Below are 18,742 nucleotides of genomic sequence, written 5' to 3'. Positions count from 1 at the left end.
AGAGTTTTCCAAACAATACAGCTAATGAGGAGATATCGGCTATTGGCAAGATGGCAATTATTAGGTTCACTGAAACAGATTAGCATACAACTGAACCTATAATTTTTATTTTATGCGAACAAGATCCAGCTATTTAAGTCCAGTTACTTTTTGACTCGGAACCCTTGGTCCAGTTCAAGACAAACACCAACATGGGAGGAACTGGGACCTGAGAGAGATCTCACAACTCTGTGTACAGAGAGCACCTGCTGTTGCCATTCATATTCTGAGTACCCAAGTGATTCTGCTAACAAAAAAATTAAGAAAAAGAACAGGAGATATGCTGAAACATTATGCTGAGGAGGATTTTAGATGCTTAACATTCTGGGAGCAGGCATGCAAACCAAAATGTGTAATACTTTTAAAAAAAATTGTAGCCCTTGAGACTAAATGTAGTTAACATTACTTCTACCTCACTGCATTAAAAATGCAGCTATAATTTTCTTTTCTTTTTTTTTAAAGGATATAATGAGTTTTTAACCCCTTTCCACAACTGATGGGAGTAGAATGTATAAATATCCCAGCAAGGGGAAAGATAAAAATCTATATTATCAAAATATAAATGAAAATCTTGCCAAGAAAATTAATAGAGCACAGGGCATCACAACTGAAACTTTCGTGATTTCCTCTGTGAAATTCAATGTGTTAGACTAAATGCAAATCTCATTCTTTTCCAATTAGTGCATCATTTGAGAGAGTCTGGAGAGGGAAAATTGTACCAATAAGTTATTGTCCACTCCAAAAACAAAAAGAGCCTTAGGAAATGATGGCCAATTAATTAATCGAGAAATTCAAATATCCTAATAGTGTGCTTCAGCTTGTCCATTAAAGCTCCTGTTCAGCTTGCTTAGAGCTACAGAATCAAAAGCATGCACAGCAATGGAAAACCCATCACCAATGTGCAAATCCAAGATCTAATTTTAGTCTAACAATAGCATCTAGAAAGCTTGATTGCCAACAGATTGAGGAAGAAAACACTCCACAGATGATATTTACTCTTGCCTTCTTCTCTGTTTACACTTTGACAAGATTAATTGCAAAATATTTACCTTGATATAAATATTCACATCCATGAAGCTGAACAGAGAAAAACCAGCTCAGGGAAGAAGAAAAAAATCCTGTTAGAGAAATGCCAGCTCAGCTTTGTTTTTATTTGCCAGCATTATTTGATATAGAGTATGGTGTTCTTAGCTTTTCCCAACATGTGAAAGTTTCCAGAGAATTTAGACTGCAGTCACCAAACCTGAGTGATGTCTCCAATATTTATTTGCTTATTTTAAAGATTTCAAACTCTCATTACAGATACAGCGGCTAAATTCAGGCATGATGCTGAGCTTTGGTTAAAAGAAGCTCAAGACCAAACAGAAAAACCTTTCTTCACAATCAACTAGCCAGCTAGAATGAATCAAGCAAATAAGAGTAACGCTAACTTGAATTTGGTGTCAGGCATAAGTCATGTCTGAAATCAAATTTTCTACTGAGCTGAAAATGTTAAAAATAGATAGAATATCTGCAAGAAATTTGAAAAGCACTCTCACTATTACTACTTGTTTCTCTTTTCTTTCTTTCTTTCTTCAGGATAGATTTTGAGTTGAAAGAGAAGTAGGGTAATAAATAACTATGACAGCACTTATACTGTTACATTTCATGATGAATTCCAGCATTTTACCATTGCAAGTGGGACCTGTAATAAAATACTTGAGTGTGAAGCGCTCCTCTTCAGGACTGCAGACTGTCAGCTATGTTTCATTTCTCTTGCCCTGAGATTTTATTCTTCCTATTCTGTAACCCTCTGGATGTACTGAGCATACTACATGTACATAAGGGCTATAGAAGAGTCTCCTTAATTTTTTTTTCATTAACATTTTTAGTGACTACTCCTTATTGTGCGTGGCTAGTGCCCCCTTTTGGCCACATAAGTGTCCACTCTTAGAAAATGTGCTCATAATTAGTCTTTTTAATGAGACCCAATGTGGTATACTGGTTTAAGCACAGGTCTGTATCTTTACTTGGTCATGGAAATCACTGGGTGAACCCAGGGAAGTCACACTCATTCAACCTTAGAAGATAGTAAAGGTAAAATTGCTCGGAACAAATCTTGCCAATCTTGCCTACGAAAGACTTGACTTAATAGTTGCAATAATTCTGAAGGTACACAGCAACAATATAGTTAATATATTAAAAAGCTTTATTGGGATTATAGAAGTGCCAAAAAGCTATAATACTGAACATTAACTATACAGCTAGAGTTCAATTACTGTATATACTCGAGTATAAGCCTAGTTTTTCTGCCCTTTTTTAAGACTGAAAAAGCCCCCCTCGGCTTATACTCGGGTGAGGATCCTGGTTGGCTTATATTTGAGTCAGCTTATACTCGAAAATATATGGTACATTTATTATTTTTCTCTATTATTGTTGCTACTATTACATTTATTTTACTCTATTTTATTATTAATAATAATACATTTATTATTTCACTCTGATCTTATTATTATTATATTATTTTACTCTATTACTACATGTATTATTTTCCTATATTTATTAATTATTATTACATGTATTATTTTACTCTATTATTATTAAAAAGGATACATAAGCACATTTACATTGAAGAAGATAAGAATAATGATTTAATCAGAGTTGGACAGTCTTATCTTAAATTAGAGCTTTATGTAAATATTCAAAAACATTTAACCTACTGATGCCTCAATTAGTGTAATTTTCTTGGTATCTATTTTTATTTCTGAAATTTACCACTCTCGGCTTATACTGGAGTCAATGTTTTCCCAGTTTTTTTGTGGTAAAATTAGGTGCCTTGGCCTCGGGCTGTGGCGCAGGCTGGAGAGCAGCTGCAATGAATCACTGCAATGAATCACTCTGACCAGGAGGTCATGAGTTCGAGGCCCGCTCGGAGCCTATGTTTGTTTGTCTTTGTTCTATGTTAAAAGGCATTGAATGTTTGCCTATATGTGTAATGTGATCCGCCCTGAGTCCCCTTCGGGGTGAGAAGGGCGGAATATAAATGCTGTAAATAAATAAATAAATATATTTGGGTCGGCTTATACTCGAGTATATACGGTATATCACTGAACTTCTCTTTGTAGGTTTCTAGCAAATATTCCTGTAGCTAGCAGGAATTTATCCTGTTTGGGCACAGCAAAGACAATGGATTGTTTCTGAGACTTCTAATTGAGTTGTATTGGAAAGAGTGCTTGACTAAATCCAGACCACTGCCCATCTCCAACCCTGGGCAGCTTGTTCCTGGAGTTTCCAGGAGATAAAGACACATATGGGCACAAATACCAAACCAGGTCCCTGGTCCAATGGATCTCTATTGGTCCCACATATCAGGTAGTTTAGGAAGCACTGGACCAGGGGCCTGTTCTCACTATACAGTGACTTTAGATATTCTGCAGAGTATGTGTGATGATACAAGAGTGTCTCTATTGTAACTAGTTTGAGATTAATGATTAAACAAAAGAGGTTGTCGCCAAGAAAGCAGGAAAATTGAACCCTACAGAATGTGTGTGTGTGTGTGTGTGTATATATATATAATTACCAAATGCAATAAATTTCATAACTACGTCAACAAAGCACAGGAACTTGTTATATTGGTTATACTTGTTATATTATATATAAAGAATGTTCAAATGTAGGAAATAGCTGGATAATTATCATTCGTTTAATATTCAGTTGTTCACAGGCTTATTATGTAGAAGCAAAATCTGTCCAAACTGTAGAGGGATGATGCAGAAGGAAGCATGTTTTCTTATACAAAAAGTAAAGGTTTCCCCCGATATCAAGTCCAGCTGTGTCTGACTCTGGGGGGTAGTGCTCATCTCCATTTCTAAGTCGAAAAGCCAGTGTTCTTCATAGACACCTCCAAGGTCATGTGGCCGGCATGACTGCATGGAGCACCTTCCCACTGGAACAGTACCTATTGATCTACTCACATTTGCATGTTTTCAAACTGCTAGGTTGACAGAAGATGGGGCTGACCTCGCTCCCCAGATTTGAACCGCCAACCTTTCGGTCAGCAAGTTCAGCAGCTCTGCAGTTTAATCCGCTGCGGCACCGGGGGCTCCATTTAATAGTATCCTTAAATTTAAAAATATAGTTCACATTTGCAGTTTCAACTTTTTATTATTTGTAATTGGATTAAAATATTCTCTCTGGAAACCTTTAGACCCTCCAATGCAATTTCCACTGGAAAGTGACCACAGCCTCACATTGGACCTAAATATTCCTAGAAACAACACATCTGTAAGAATCTCTGAGTCTTTCGGTGCAATTCTCTGCTCAATTTCCATCAGAAGCTGACCAAAGAGTTGTGCTGGAGGATCTTGTGATTACCAGATATGTGTTCTCTTGGATAAATCAAATAGCAACATTATATTTGTGATTTTCCACTTTTATGGAGGTTCTGAGCCTCTAATCACAGTTAATGTGTCGAGCTGACTGTACTTCCAACGAGAGAACACTGAAGATCTAGAAAGACGTATAGCTGTAATACTGCTCTATCTATGATTTCCCTGTAACAAGCCATTGGAGTGGGGGGAGGGGGAGCAGCAATTACAAAATGTGGTTTAACTATCATTAATCTGTATCAAAAGAACGTAATGATGCACATTGTGCATCACTAAAATTATTCTCTATTATGGGTTTTCAGAATAGAAGTTGAGAAATCTCTTTGACAAACTAGTCCCTTATTAAAAACCAAAAGGGAAGTGCTTTGATACCATCTGTGCAACATTAGCGCCTTCACCAAAGAATGATTAGTTTGTATGTTAAGCATTCAGCGTTGGGGGAATAAAAATTAGAAGAAATTTCCAGCTATTCAGACATTTGCTTTGAGCCATTATGAAAACCCTTATTGTACACATGTGATGCTGCACAGTCCATAACTAAAAGAGGTCAAAATCATTGCCTCTGTATTACAACCAACAGAAACAAAATTGGGATGCCTGTAGTGCCTAATTTTCTTTGTCCTGTCCACCTGGCCCAGCATCTGCTTAACTGGAAGTGGCCGGCACCTGTATGTTTTGTCTAAGAATCACAAAAATCATTCCAGCACTTCATTACTGTAAGACTGTTAGGAAGAATAAGGAAGATTGCAAGTTGTTTTCAGAAAAGTTCATAGCAGACAATGGCCTCTCTTTAAAGAAGAGAGGGTTGGGGAGAACCAAGGCTTGGGGAGAACTAAAACTGTTGAGAAGCTTTTTGCAGAGGGGAAAACATTATTGTAAATCAGAGTTCTTTATCTCCAGGACACCACGGAGTATGTCTCTCTATTGACCAAGTTTTTCCTAATTACCCGCCTTAATTACAATAATTATACACTCTGAAGTAAATGCAGGTAACAAGGTTCACTCAGATAGAATACTTTCAAAGATGGCATAATAAAAAGCCTTACTGAGCATAGAAAGGACAAAGCCAATAATGACAATAATTTGGAAGAGATGTTTACCTTCTCTAGGTGACGGGAAAAGAGGGAGAGGACTTGGACATACTGAAGTGAGGAGAGGAGAGTAGTGCCAAACAAGAATGGATACTCACAGCTCACAGACAAAGTGGAGAATTACTTGTTGAGTGTTACTAACAGACTTGATCAGTTACCACTTAGACTGCATAGCTCACTTCAATCCTCTATCTATCAGATCAAGAGATTAAAATAGGAAGCAAAGCAAGGTAACCCTTAATAATCTGGGTCATATATATATATATATATATATATATATATATATATATATGACCCAGATTATTAAGGGTTACCTTGCTTTGCTTCCTCATATATATATATATATATGAGTGATGGCATCACAGCGACCCACAAAACAACAAAACTACAGGCCCCCCAACCTCGAAATTTGACAACACAACCCATCATCCACGCCACTAGGTTGATACAACAAAAAGAAAAGAAATATAAAGTCCTAATTAGAGGGAGAGCAATAATTGGTTTTATCCAATTGCTGCCAGTTTAGAGGGCTAATCTCTGCCCACTTGGTCTCCTAGCAACCAACTCAGCCAAGGGACAGCCAGGGTTCAGTTAGGGGACAGGCAGATTTGGGCCTCACTTAGGCCTCTTCCACAGATTATCTAATTTGCACAGGATTATACGGCAGTGTAGACTCAAGGCCCTTCCACACAGCTATATAACCCATTATAATCTTATATTATCTGCTTTGCACTGGATTATCTTGACTCCACACTGCCATATAATCCACTTCAGCTGTGAAGAAGGGGCCTCATATAATCCAGTTCTAAGCAGATAATATAAGATTATCAATATACAGTAGAGTCTCACTTATCCAGCATAAACAGGCCGGCAGGATAAGTGAATATGTTTGATAATAAGAAGGGATTCAGGAAAAACCCATTAAACATCAAATTAGGTAATCGTTATACAAATTGAGCACCAAAACATCATATTATACAACAAATTTGTCAGAAAAAGTAGTTCCATGCGCAGTAATGCTATGTAGTAATTAGTACTGTATTTACAAATTTACCACTAAAATATCACAATGAATTTAAAACACTGACTACAAAAACGCTGATTTTGAAAAGGCAGGCTGTGTTGGATAATCCAGAACATTGTATAAGCGAACGTTGGATAAGTGAGATTCTACTTTAATATGAATAATTACTGGGATAGAATAATGCAGAACAATATAATCTCTAAAACCAGGACAGTAAATAAAGACCAACAGTCTGAAAGCAGGGAAATTGGAAAATCCACAAAGGAAACAATCAGGGCCAGCTAACACCTCCCAAGAAAGGATTCTTCCAGAAAGGAAGCTGAGAAGGGAGTGAAGCACTGTGTATTACCAAAGTCATTATTATTACTATCATTATTATTATTATTATTATTATTATTGTGTTGCGGTCAACCGTGAAAATGAATACAACCTGGCTCCAAGTATTCAAAAACACTAAAATCAGAATATATAAAAATTAATGTGATATAATAAAACAGAACAATACAATCTCTAAAATCAGAACACTAAATAAAGAACAACACTCTGAAAACAGGGGAATTCCACACAGGAAACAATCAGGGCCAGCTAACACCTCCAAACAAAGTATTCCCATCATCAAAGTCTGGCAAATCCTCTGTTTTCTCAGGACCACAGACAGTAGAAGCACATAAAATATCACAAACAACACCACTCTGAAAACAAGGGAATTCCAGACAGGAAACCATCAGGGCCAGCTAACACCTCCCAACAAAAAATTCACTCAGGGAGGAAACAGCTAGGCTTTAAAGCTGCAAGGCCATTACATCCTAACCATTTTCCCTAATTGCAGCATTCATACTTGCCTCCAACAGACAAAAAAAATCAGAAATATTGTATATTCACAACCTTTAGGAAATAATATCCCCGATGGCGCAGCGTGTTAAAGCGCTGAGCTGCTGAACTTCTGGACCGAAAGGCCGCAGGTTTGAATTGGGGGAGCAGAGAGAGCCCTCACTGTTAGCCCCAGCTTCTGCCAACCCAGAAGTTCAAAAACATGCAAATGTGAGTGCATTAATAGGTACTGATCCGGCAGGAAGTAACGCCGCTCCATGCAGTCATCCCACATGACCTTGGAGGAGTCTACGGACAATGCTGGCTCTTCAGCTTAGAAATGGAGATGAGCACCAACCCCCTGAGTCAGACATGACTGGACTTAATGTCAGGGGAAAACGTTTACCCTTTACCTTAACTACCACCAATTCCTCAATACTTTATTTCCCATATCACCATACTTCGTCACAGCAACGCGTGGCTGGGCACAGCTAGTATACATATAATAATTAAGGTCATCTGACAAGATTGGATTGCAAACAGCCCTGTAGCGCTTAAAAAACTGACAAATATATGACAAACATTTATGGATTATGTTTTATGCCTAAGGCACTGTATAAGTACCGTTTGTAAGCCACCTTGAGTCTCCCTCAGTGTAGAGAAAGGCGGAATATAAATATGGCAAATAAATAAATAAATAACACTTAGAAAATGTATCTATTCTGACTTACAAATTCTCACTTTTCTGGAAGCATTCTAACATTCATTCATTCAAGTGCTGAACTTGGTCTGGTTTTCCCACTAGCTTGAAAAATGGTTATGCATGCTGCCTCCTGTTCTGATTTCTTTTTATTGGAAGTACAGCCAGAATTGCACGTTTTCATTTCATTGGCAAGTAAGCCTTCATGTCAGCAAAAACCCAGGGTACAAATTTTGACAAAATGTAGGGTTTTTTTGGTTAAACCTGCAGCACTTTAGTTCAATACTAGCTCATCAGGGAAGACATTTAAATCTGCCTGACTCTGAATTTAATTAAATGTAAATTAAAATAAATCTTCTTGTTACAATTACTTAATTAATGTATTGTGACTGTCACCTGAAGACAGTTTCCTAACACTTGACTTCTCAGCTTTAATTTTCAAGATGCCAAGCAGTCATCTTAAGAAGGTAGCATCCAAATTCAAAGAGACAAAGCAACTGAATTCAGTTTTTCAACAACAGGGGCTTCAGATTAGCAGACAGTATTTTTTAAATTCATTCTGCAAGAGAAAAACTCATATGTGGGTCAAACATGTCATTCTGATAATGCGAAAAGTGCACGAGCACACAACTGCAATGGCAAGATATGGATTCAATCTCAGGCTTTGTCATAGATTATACTTCCAAAGACAAATCAATTTTGAAGTAAATAGTTCTGAAAGGTATATCAGATACATTGGCTACTATCCACACACATAATAGGATCTGTAATGATTTTAAAGGAAGAATAAAGATACTTGCATCATCTTAAACACTAGCAATCTTAGTTTCACTTGAAGTATGGATTCATCTCCTCGCCTCTTCTCACATATAGTGTGTCCGAAAAATTATCTTCGCAATTTCAACTCTATCGAAAATTAAATTGTGAAGATCATTCGGACACCCTGTATATTCATGTGAATGTAGAGAGCAAAACAGAGAAGGATAAAATGACAAAGAGGTGTCAAATGTAGCCTTTGACAGTTCAAATGTAGTTAAGTATGTGTTAAATAGGTGCAATGGTCATTCAGAATAGCAGAATCCATCACTAATAAATAAATATGTTGTGGGTAGAAATGGGAAAACCTGGGGAAAAATGGAAAAATTGGGGGGGGGGGACAGGGTTTTTCCAGGCCTTTCCATCTCTAGGTGTGGGACAAGAAGTCCAACTCTATTTTTTAAAAAAAAAAAAGAAGAAGAAGAACAAAAACACTCTGTTATTAATTCTTAGCTTTGAGGATTACCTGGGAAGGAATCCCACTGGAGAGTTACCCTGGACCGTGCTCTGATTTACAAGCACTGCTTGACTATCAAGCAAAAAGTAGGTGCTAGAAATAACATTGTACAAAAGCTGACTGGCAAAACCTGGGGTTCACAACCAGACACAGAAGACATCTGCCTTTGCACTTTGCTACTCTGCTGCTGAATACGCATGCCCAGTGTGGAATACATATCACCACGTTAACACAGTGGATGTGGCTCTTAATGAGACATGCCGCATCATCACAGGATGTCTATGCTCTAAACCACTGGAGAGATTATACTGTTTAGCCGGTATTGCACCACTTGACATCCATCAGGAAGTAGCAGCTAGCAATTAAAGAACCAATTCATTGACATCCCTGGTCCATCCTCTGTTCAGGTACCAGCCAGAAAGCCAATGCTTTAAATCAACAAATAGCTTCCTGGGGTTTGGTCCCAGTCCATTGTCAGTGGGGGTCACAATATCAGTGAAGGTACTGTAAGTCCCATTATCTGTAGCAAGTTTGGTCCAGATCCATCCTTGGTTGGGTTAACAGTACTCTCTGGATGTAGGTCAAGTACAACTCTTGTAAATCATGGTGAATTCTCCCCAACCTCTGATCAATTCCTCTGTTAACTGTGTGCCGTAGGAAAGGGTAGGAAAGGGTTAAGGTAGAGGCAGTGGGTGGGACCATGCAAATTAAGGAACCCTGAGATGTCCATTCTGGAGGAAAAACAGAACATCTAGGATGAAATTGTTCCCACATGAAAACCTTCACTTGGATGGGAGGCAGAATGGTGTTTGTGGAGGACCCTGGCAGGGTTTTGGCTATATGTTCATGGTGCTTACTATAACCTACATGTCAGTGGAGGGTGGGCCATTAGTGTCTCCTGCTCAGTGGGACCTATAGCTGTTTGTGAAGGCAGGGGACTGTCTGCGTAAGTGGACATCTCCACATACACATTTTCACTTTTGTTCTATGTATAGATAGGAGATAGGATAAAGGACTGCAGTAAAGTATGAGGAACGCAAACACCCAGTCCCCTAGTGTAAAACCATCAATGGATATATTTATGATTCTGACAGTCTCACCTCTAACAATTACTACTAGTAAGAGGTATATAGACATCCTCCACCAGCAGAAATTGTTTTAGTTGGCTTTCAGACTTGTTTCCAAGAACTGGGGTAAATGCTGCATCATTTGACCTGCACAGGAGAGTGGCCACCATTCTTTGATTCTGAGACTATTTCAGGGACATATTTTCAGGTACCAACTGTTCACTAAGGATGCCATTTTAGTTACCAAAGAACCTGCTCTCCTCACTCATAGGATAGACTCAGTTCAGAGGTTAGCTCAGCAGACTACCTTCCCAATTTGGTATCATTATGAATACTGCAAGTGGTTATGAGTGCTTCAATTGCATAACATCAGACCACAGAAATTTGTGAAAAAACTGCAGCCTCCTTTCCATAGTAAGCACATCAATCTCATGAATTCTCCTTCCTTCCTAAATTACTCAGCTCTCATGCAAAGAACCACAACAAAAACCTGGGGATTTATTTTTTGAAGGGCGGAATATAATGTCCCGTAATATGCAGTAAAAGTGCTGCATAACTGATTAAAATGCACAGGTGTGCCTTTAAAAGGATGGATGCAGCATAGTGCCCAGAGTGGAAGGCCAAATCAAGGAGGTTTGGATCTCATAGAGTTGGAAGAGACTACATAGGCCATCCAGTCCAACACCATTCTGCCATGCAGGAAAAGCACAATCAAAGCACCCCTGATGGATGGCCACCCAGGCTTTGTTTAAAAGCCTCCAAAGGAGTCTCCACTACACTCAGAGGCATAGAGTTCCACTATTGAACAATTCTTACAGCTAGGAAGTTCTTCCTGAAGTTCTGGTAAAATCTCTTTTCCTGTAATTTGACCCCTTTGCTCCATAGAGTTAGTCTACAGGGCAACAGAAAACAAGCTTGCTCCCTCCTCATGGCATAATTATATATGGTGATCATGTCTCGTCTCAACCTTCTCTTGTATTGCTACCCATAGGGCATGGTCTCCATCCCTTTGATCATTTTAGTTGCCCTCCTCTGGACACCTTCCAGCTTATAGTCAATATTTCTTTTAAACTGTAGAGCCCAGAATTGGACACACTCTTCCAGGTGAGGTCTAACTAAAGCAGAATAGACACGACTTCCCTTGATCTAGACACTATACTTCTTTGCATGCAGCCCAAAATCCAATTGACTTTTTAAGCTGCTGCATCATATTGTTGGCTCATGTTCAGCTTGTTGTCCATGAAGACTTCAAGGTTTTTTTTTCACATGTACTGTATCCATTTAATTTTTTCTGCCAAAGTGAAGTATCCTATACTTCTTCTTGAAATTCATGTTGTTAATTCTGGCCCAGCTCTTTATTCTCTTAAGGTCATTTTTTATTCTGATCCTGTCCTCTGGTGTATTAGTTATCCCTCCCAATTTGGTATCATCTGCAAACGTGATAAGTACGATCTCTAAACCTTCATCTAAGTTGTTAATAAAGGTGATGAATATTCAAAGGTACCAGACATTATTTTTTTAATCCATTGAAATGATATTTCACCAGCCTGCGCCGGGCTGTGGCGCAGGCTGGTGAGCAGCCAGCTGCAACAAATCACTCTGACCAGAGTTCGAGGCCAGCTCGGAGCCTGCGTTTGTCTGTCTTTGTTCTATGTTAAGGCATTGAATGTTTGCCTTATATGTGTAATGTGATCCGCCCTGAGTCCCCTTTGGGGTGAGAAGGGTGGAATATAAATACTGTAAATAAATAAATAAATAAATAGGAAGAGTGTGAACTTTTGTAGGATCACCACTTGTATAAGTGGATATTACAGCAGACCATATTTTATTAGGGGTACAGTGAATTCTTTTATTTCTTAACATGGTCTCATCATCTCATTTCTGTATTTGTATCCATTCTGCTTTAATGAACTTTGAAGCAAATTACAGGAAATTATTCCCTTTTCATCAGCATGGCTGTTTCATCAGACAGCATGACTTGGCTAAGCCCACCCAGTGAGCTTCATGGGCAATGGAAGAAGGATTATCCAATATTAATTTACTCAGTCTAGCAGCAACAGGGAAAGAGGATTTTGGTGATATTACCAGGCACATTTGAATGTTCTTATTACGGATAACAAACCGCACCTCTCAAGCTTTTCTGATAATAGTCATCAGTTTCTCCATCACGAATCCAACAAAGTAAACTGATCTGTATCTGTCACTCTCCAAAAAAGTCAGCTACAACTAGGAGCACAGAAGATGCATGAAGAAACTGGGGCAAGGGGGAATGCATCTCTTTCTGTATTATGATAATATTTATACCCCCCTTTATCTCTTTTCTGAAGGAGACTCAAAGTAGTTTTCTTCATGAGATTTTCTCTGCAATCTGATTGTAGTCAGATTATGACCTACATTATGTTTACTATGCAGACTGACATGTTTCATTCACAAAAGTAGTGTTATATCTTGAAATATCACATTGTTGTTGTTCTTGTTGTTGTGTGTCTGCAAGTCGTTTTTGACTTACGGCAACCCTATGTCCAGATGTATAATGCACCAGGTTATCTATAAACTCTATTAATGTAAAAATCCAAATGACCACAACACAGAGAATATGCCTACCTAACTACAGGGCTTGCATGACTACAAAAGGGGAATAACCTGTGGAAGGGAATCAATGCTTTTAATATGTAATGGGGGAAACAATGCTGAGCACCTTAAAGAAGCACAAGAATGTGGAAAGCCTGTTATTCTACAGTACTGTGTCAAGTAGCAGTCCAACAGAGACTTGCAAAATGTGACATTTTCATCTAAATTCAGCAGAGATTCTGGTGAATTGCAGATATAAATACTGCATTAGCCTTTCCCCTCTATTCCAAAGAAGATCCTCAGTGGATTTGAAAACGGTGAAGAACCTAGTCATTCATATTCTGCTTAAAATTCCCAGGACTACATTAGATTGCCTTTCAGATATATCTTTTTATCACCCGAGTCTCCAGTCCCCTGTCTTCCTGCCTCTGCCATATTACACGCACAGTATTTATTTCACTTACCTGAAAAGTCAGGGCCCTGCAGATTCTGCAGTTTGCTGTATAGTTTGATGATATTGTCCAGCTGCCTGTTTACCTTCACATCTTGTACCATGGCTGGCATGTGACACACTGGACAGGCTGTGCCAATGCTGTCGCCCACACATGTCCTGTAAATGAAATAAAACCACAGGATTTTCACATGGAGAACCATCGGCTAGTGACAGTAAGAGGTGAAAAAAAGTGTAATGCATGAATACCATAAAACTACTGGTAATACAGCAAAACAAAGGTAATATTTAAATTTCACTTAAATTGAATGACATTTGAAGACATTTGGTGCAACAAATTAAAGTCCTGATTCAAGTTTTGCCAGCTAGTGACAGCTAAGGCTGTCAACTAATCTGAGTGACAGCGTATTTACGTACTGAACAAACAATAGCTCAGCATAACATGAATGTGTAAGAATAAGTTTCAGTCATCCCCATGCTCGCATGTTTCTTTCACACACTCAGCCTAACCGTCAACTTCAGAAACTTGCATTTTTTTGTTCCTTGTACCATGTATTATAAGCCAACTCCAAATCATGGTTTCTGAAGCTACTTTGCTAAGTATTAACTACTAGAGGTGTGCAGAATGTCAAAACGTTATTTCATTTCTAACACGAAATTCTGAAAATTTCATTATAGTTTTGTTTCATTATTGCGCCTATTTGTGGCAATAGAGAAACTTCTGGGGCTCTCTTCTTCATTTTTAGGGCTGTCTGGATTAAACTTGCTACAATTGTAGCACACATTTATGGCTGTAAGCCCCCCAAGTTTCAGAATGTTTCGCTCAACCACTGATTTGGGGGAATGTTTTTACGAACATTAAAAAAAACTACAAGAGCCATTCCCTCAAATTTTGCTATAATGACACCTCATAATCAGGGCATCATTCTTTCCAAGTTTCAGAAAGATTCACACATCTACTGATTTTTGTGGATTTTTTTACCGTTTCTCCTGAATTTCTTTTTAAAAAGAAAATCTAGACCTATTTCCTTGGATTTCTCCACAATGACTAGAATTCTCAATTGGCCCTAAAATATTTGTTTGTATTAATATGGTCTTGCAGCAGCACCCGGACATGGGACTTTCCTCCCAGAAAACAGAAAATAAAGGAAGTACTGCACTTTGTAGAATTGAATTATACTTTTTAACTAATGCTATATTTTAATATGGGAAAGGAAAGCAAAGAAAGAGGTTGGCAGTTGCGGTTGGTACTTGGCACTACTACAACTGCCCCAAAATATGGCAAAGGAAAGGAACAATTTGTTTGGTAGACTAGAATTAAAATAAAATTAAAATGGACTAGAAAATAAAGCAAGCCGTTTGTAAAATTAATTAATTTTTAATTAAATAAACACAAAGGGAAAAAACAAAAAAAAAAACCCCACCCTAAAATGAATCCCCCACATGCAAAAAAAATGATCCTAAAAGGATCCCAAGCTGTGGCAGTTGTAAACTATAGTTTGGCTGCTGCTAAATTGATCCTAAAAGGAATCGTAAGCTGCTAGGCAAACTAAAAAGCTACTGCATGGTGCATAAAAAAGCATTTGAGAATGAACAAATTGAGCTCCTGAACTACCCTCAATCTCCCTCCCAGTTTGCACAATGGCAACAAGGGAAACATGACTCCTGCACTTAAAGGGAACCACCAAGGCTCCGCCTCCTCTCTTCCCCTCTCCCTCAGCCCTGATAGGCTGAGGAGAGCATGTGACATCACAGTTTTGGCTGTGCCATCCAGAAGAGTTTGCTTGCACTGAAAAACAAGTTGATTCACGGAGACTTATGAAAATTAATGAACTTATTATAAAAACTTCATAAATGGGTGTTTTAATTCATTCGCATTCAGCAAGGGCACGGTTCTGGCTTCGCAAATCAGATTGTAAGTACGAATTTACCAAAACACTTACAACATATGACCTACGTTCGATTTCTTGCACAGCCCTATTAACTACAGTAGAGTCTCACTTATTCAACATAAACAGGCTGGCAGAACGTTGGATAAGTGAAAATGTTGGGTAATAAGGATGGATTAAGGAAAAGCCAATTAAACATCAAATTACATTATGATTTTAGAAATGAAGTACCAAAACATCATGTTTTACAACAAATTGACAGAAAAAGCAGTTCAATACATGATAATATTATGTAGTAATTATGGTACAGTGTTCCCTCACTACTCTGAAGTTCACTTTTCACGGATTTGCTGTTTCACGGTTTTTCAATAAACTCAAAAAAACACAAAAATTACAATTTACAGCCTAAGGAAGGGAGGAAGGAAAACCTGAAGGGAGAGAAAAGGAGCCCAAGCGGCAACGGGAGAAGGAGGCGATTTATCAACACACGATTGGTTGATAAAGACTTAAAATAGTGTATAACTACTAAAATAATGTATAAATATTAAAATAAATATAGTGTCGCTAATTCACGGATTTTCACTTATTGCAGGTGGTCCTGGAACCTCACCAATAAGTGAGGGAACACTGTATTTACGAATTGAGCACCAAAACATAGCAATGTATTGAAAACATTGACTACAAAAACATTGACTACTAAAAGGCTGACTGCGTTGGATAATATAGAACATTGGATAAGTGGAGGTTGGATAAGCGAGACTCTACTGTACTACTGAAGTCCAGACAACACAACAAACTACAACGAATTAGAAGTGAATGTAAAAGCTTCCCAAGCCTGGGTTTTGAGAGGAGAACATAAACATGTTCATCCCTGTTTCTCAGTGCCACATGAAACTTTGGTTTGACATGGCACATAAATGCTGCAGAAGCAGATTGTAATAAAATTAATAGAGTCATAACTTCAACATGTCTCATTCTCTGGCTAACCATAAATAAAGGTTATTCAATCCATTACAATAAAGGCACAGGGCAGAGAATATGGAATAGTAGAACTCATGCTCCTCCAGTGAAGCAACATGATAGAAGCCTTAGAACAAAGCAATGGGAAAACTTCTCAAAAGACACAGTGAAACTATGGAATTTGCTACAGCAAGATACATGGAGGACAAAGCTATCAATGGCAAACAGTTGTAAAACCAGCCTCCAATATTAGAGGCAAAATGTTTCTGAATAGCAATTGTTAGGTAAAACAAACAGGATGGTGCTGTTTTTCCCATGGACTTCGTGTGAGCTTCCCAGAAATCTCCAGTTGCTCATGAATACAGTCTTGGAAAGGATATTTGATCTTCCAGTGTTTCTTATGTTTTTGGATAAAATTGTAGACCCCATATTAGGCTTAAGCCCTATCCTGCAGTAGTAGGAAGGAGAGAGGTTGACCTTGATTGTGCTTTTTCTGCATGGCAGGGGGTTGGACTCTGTCTTTTGTGGTCACTTCCAACTCTATTCTTCTAAGATTCTATAGATATCAACATTATATGTACATAACAACACAGCACACATGCACATTAGAACCAAGTGCCTGGAATTCATCTCTGACTATTGGGCTCTTCCCAATTATTATTATTGTTATTTTTAAAACCATTTTGTTGGGGTTTTTTTAAAAAAAAAAACTGGGATGTAAATATGGCTGACCTCAAAGTAATCAGTTGGCATATCAACATACCAGTATTCTCTAACAAAAAAAGAATGTGCTTCGCTTGCTACCAGTTTAGATTTTCAGCAAGATTTTGTCCCTCTAAATGAGGTCTTAACCTCCATTAGAAACACTTGGTGCTACTACAGTGATTTTATATCCAATTGTTCCAAGGACTTACTCAGGGGTCAAAATGTGCCTGGATTCAGGAACTGTGTCACGAGTCAACTCATGTCTACTAGCTATAGGGAGTTTTCAAAAATTACCTGTGGCCAAACAGGAATGTCAGCAAAATAATTTTCATCCCAGCCTCCAGAAAGAGACCTTGGTGGCCAGAATCCTTATGATCCTGTTACAACCATTGCATTGTTCCCACACACCTCCCTTGTGCATCAAAATAATCTGATACTTCCCTCCCTTATTCCAGCACATTAAAGAGTATACTAAGAACTGCAATTTTGGACTGAGCCACAGCTGACTTGTCTTCAAAACTAATTGCAGTTGACTGAACTTCCCTAAAAGTAGTCAAGAGCACTGCAGCGAAAGCATCATCAATCGTTTCAAACCATGAAACTTATTAACAAGGGCAAAGAGCAGAACTGAGCTTTGCTTTCCAGGCCAAGGGAACTCATCTTGTTAGAACAGCTGCTTATTCAAGGCTGCCTTCGAATGTAACCACCAGGGGACAAATGCACTACAGTCACTTTCCTAAGATATCTGTGAAAAGCAAAAACAGTCTATTAAAATGCAAGGTGCATAATTATTTGCTGATTCAGGAAGAGACTGTTGAGGTTGGTCAATCCCTTCCCCAGTTCTAACTTTCTCTGAAGCCAGAGAAATGGCATCTCGGGCACAATTCTGTTTTCATATTAACACTCTTTGAGAACTGAAAGGAATTTCCACTAGAGCTGCTACTGCTTTGTGAAAAGAGATACAGTACACCCTCCTCTGCGACAAATGCAAAGCCCTTATATTATATAGCCTAGATATTCTATTCTGTTTATCAAATAAAAGACCCTGAAAAATGTATACTGGGAAATGAAAAAGAAACGAAATGACTGGAATCAAAAGTAAAATGTTTGTCAAACAGCAAAGTTTTAAAAGTACAAGTTTACTCTGACTCTGGCCATTCTGCCACTTAATGCAAAATACAAAATATGTGTAAATATAAGATAAAGAAAGGGAGGGTCCAGAGATATGCAAGAACAACAAAACAATGAGAAAACCAAAGGCACTTAATTGGTAAAAGAGAGCACAACTCCTGTACTCACAAAACCAATACACTGAGTTTCACTTATACATATAGGGCAACTTGTACAAGCTCCATCACAAATCCCAATTAAAACTAAGAGTGGGTGAAAACAGGATTTATGTGGTTCAGAGGGATCTGATTTCATACAAGGGGTGAATTGATCAATCTACATCTGTTTGGCATGTATTCCACTCTTATATCCCTTTTTATCAAATTTCAACACCAGACTCCAATTTAAAAATGCACACAATTCATAGTTTTTAATACAGATTTCTGTAATACACACATACTTGAACATAATTTTCAATTTGAAAACTGCAATTTAAAGAGTATTGAAGAAAAAGTGTATTCCGCCCACAAACAAGTGGACAATGAAGGCCAAACAGGTATGTCTCATATCCTCAGCTGGAATGGGGTGCATGTACAATATGAAATACTACCAAAGGCAGGCCAAAATAATTCACTAGGTGATTTTGCTGAATGGCAAAATTATTGCTTCTCATTGAAGCAGCCCA

At 38.2% G+C, this 18,742-nt stretch overlaps 2 protein-coding genes across 3 annotated transcripts in view; one reads left to right on the top strand and one right to left on the bottom strand.

Annotated features, from left to right (window-relative positions):
- Nucleotides 1-18,742, top strand: part of vwc2l (von Willebrand factor C domain containing 2 like) — a 359,062-nt gene that overhangs the window by 302,793 nt on the left and 37,527 nt on the right. The gene's annotated exons all lie outside the window — the stretch shown is intronic.
- The window catches only part of bard1 (BRCA1 associated RING domain 1), a 72,893-nt gene that overhangs the window by 47,094 nt on the left and 7,057 nt on the right, over nt 1-18,742 (bottom strand). The window contains exon 3 of the mRNA XM_008113531.3: nt 13,407-13,552. Within this exon, the coding sequence (XP_008111738.2) occupies nt 13,407-13,552 (146 nt within the window). The remainder of the gene's footprint in view (nt 1-13,406; nt 13,553-18,742) is intronic.

Source organism: Anolis carolinensis, chromosome 1 (assembly GCF_035594765.1).
Source record: "Anolis carolinensis isolate JA03-04 chromosome 1, rAnoCar3.1.pri, whole genome shotgun sequence".
NCBI classification, from domain to species: Eukaryota; Metazoa; Chordata; class Lepidosauria; order Squamata; family Dactyloidae; genus Anolis; species Anolis carolinensis.
The sequence above is the reverse complement of the archived record's forward strand: the minus strand, read 5'-3'. Positions and strand labels throughout refer to the sequence as shown.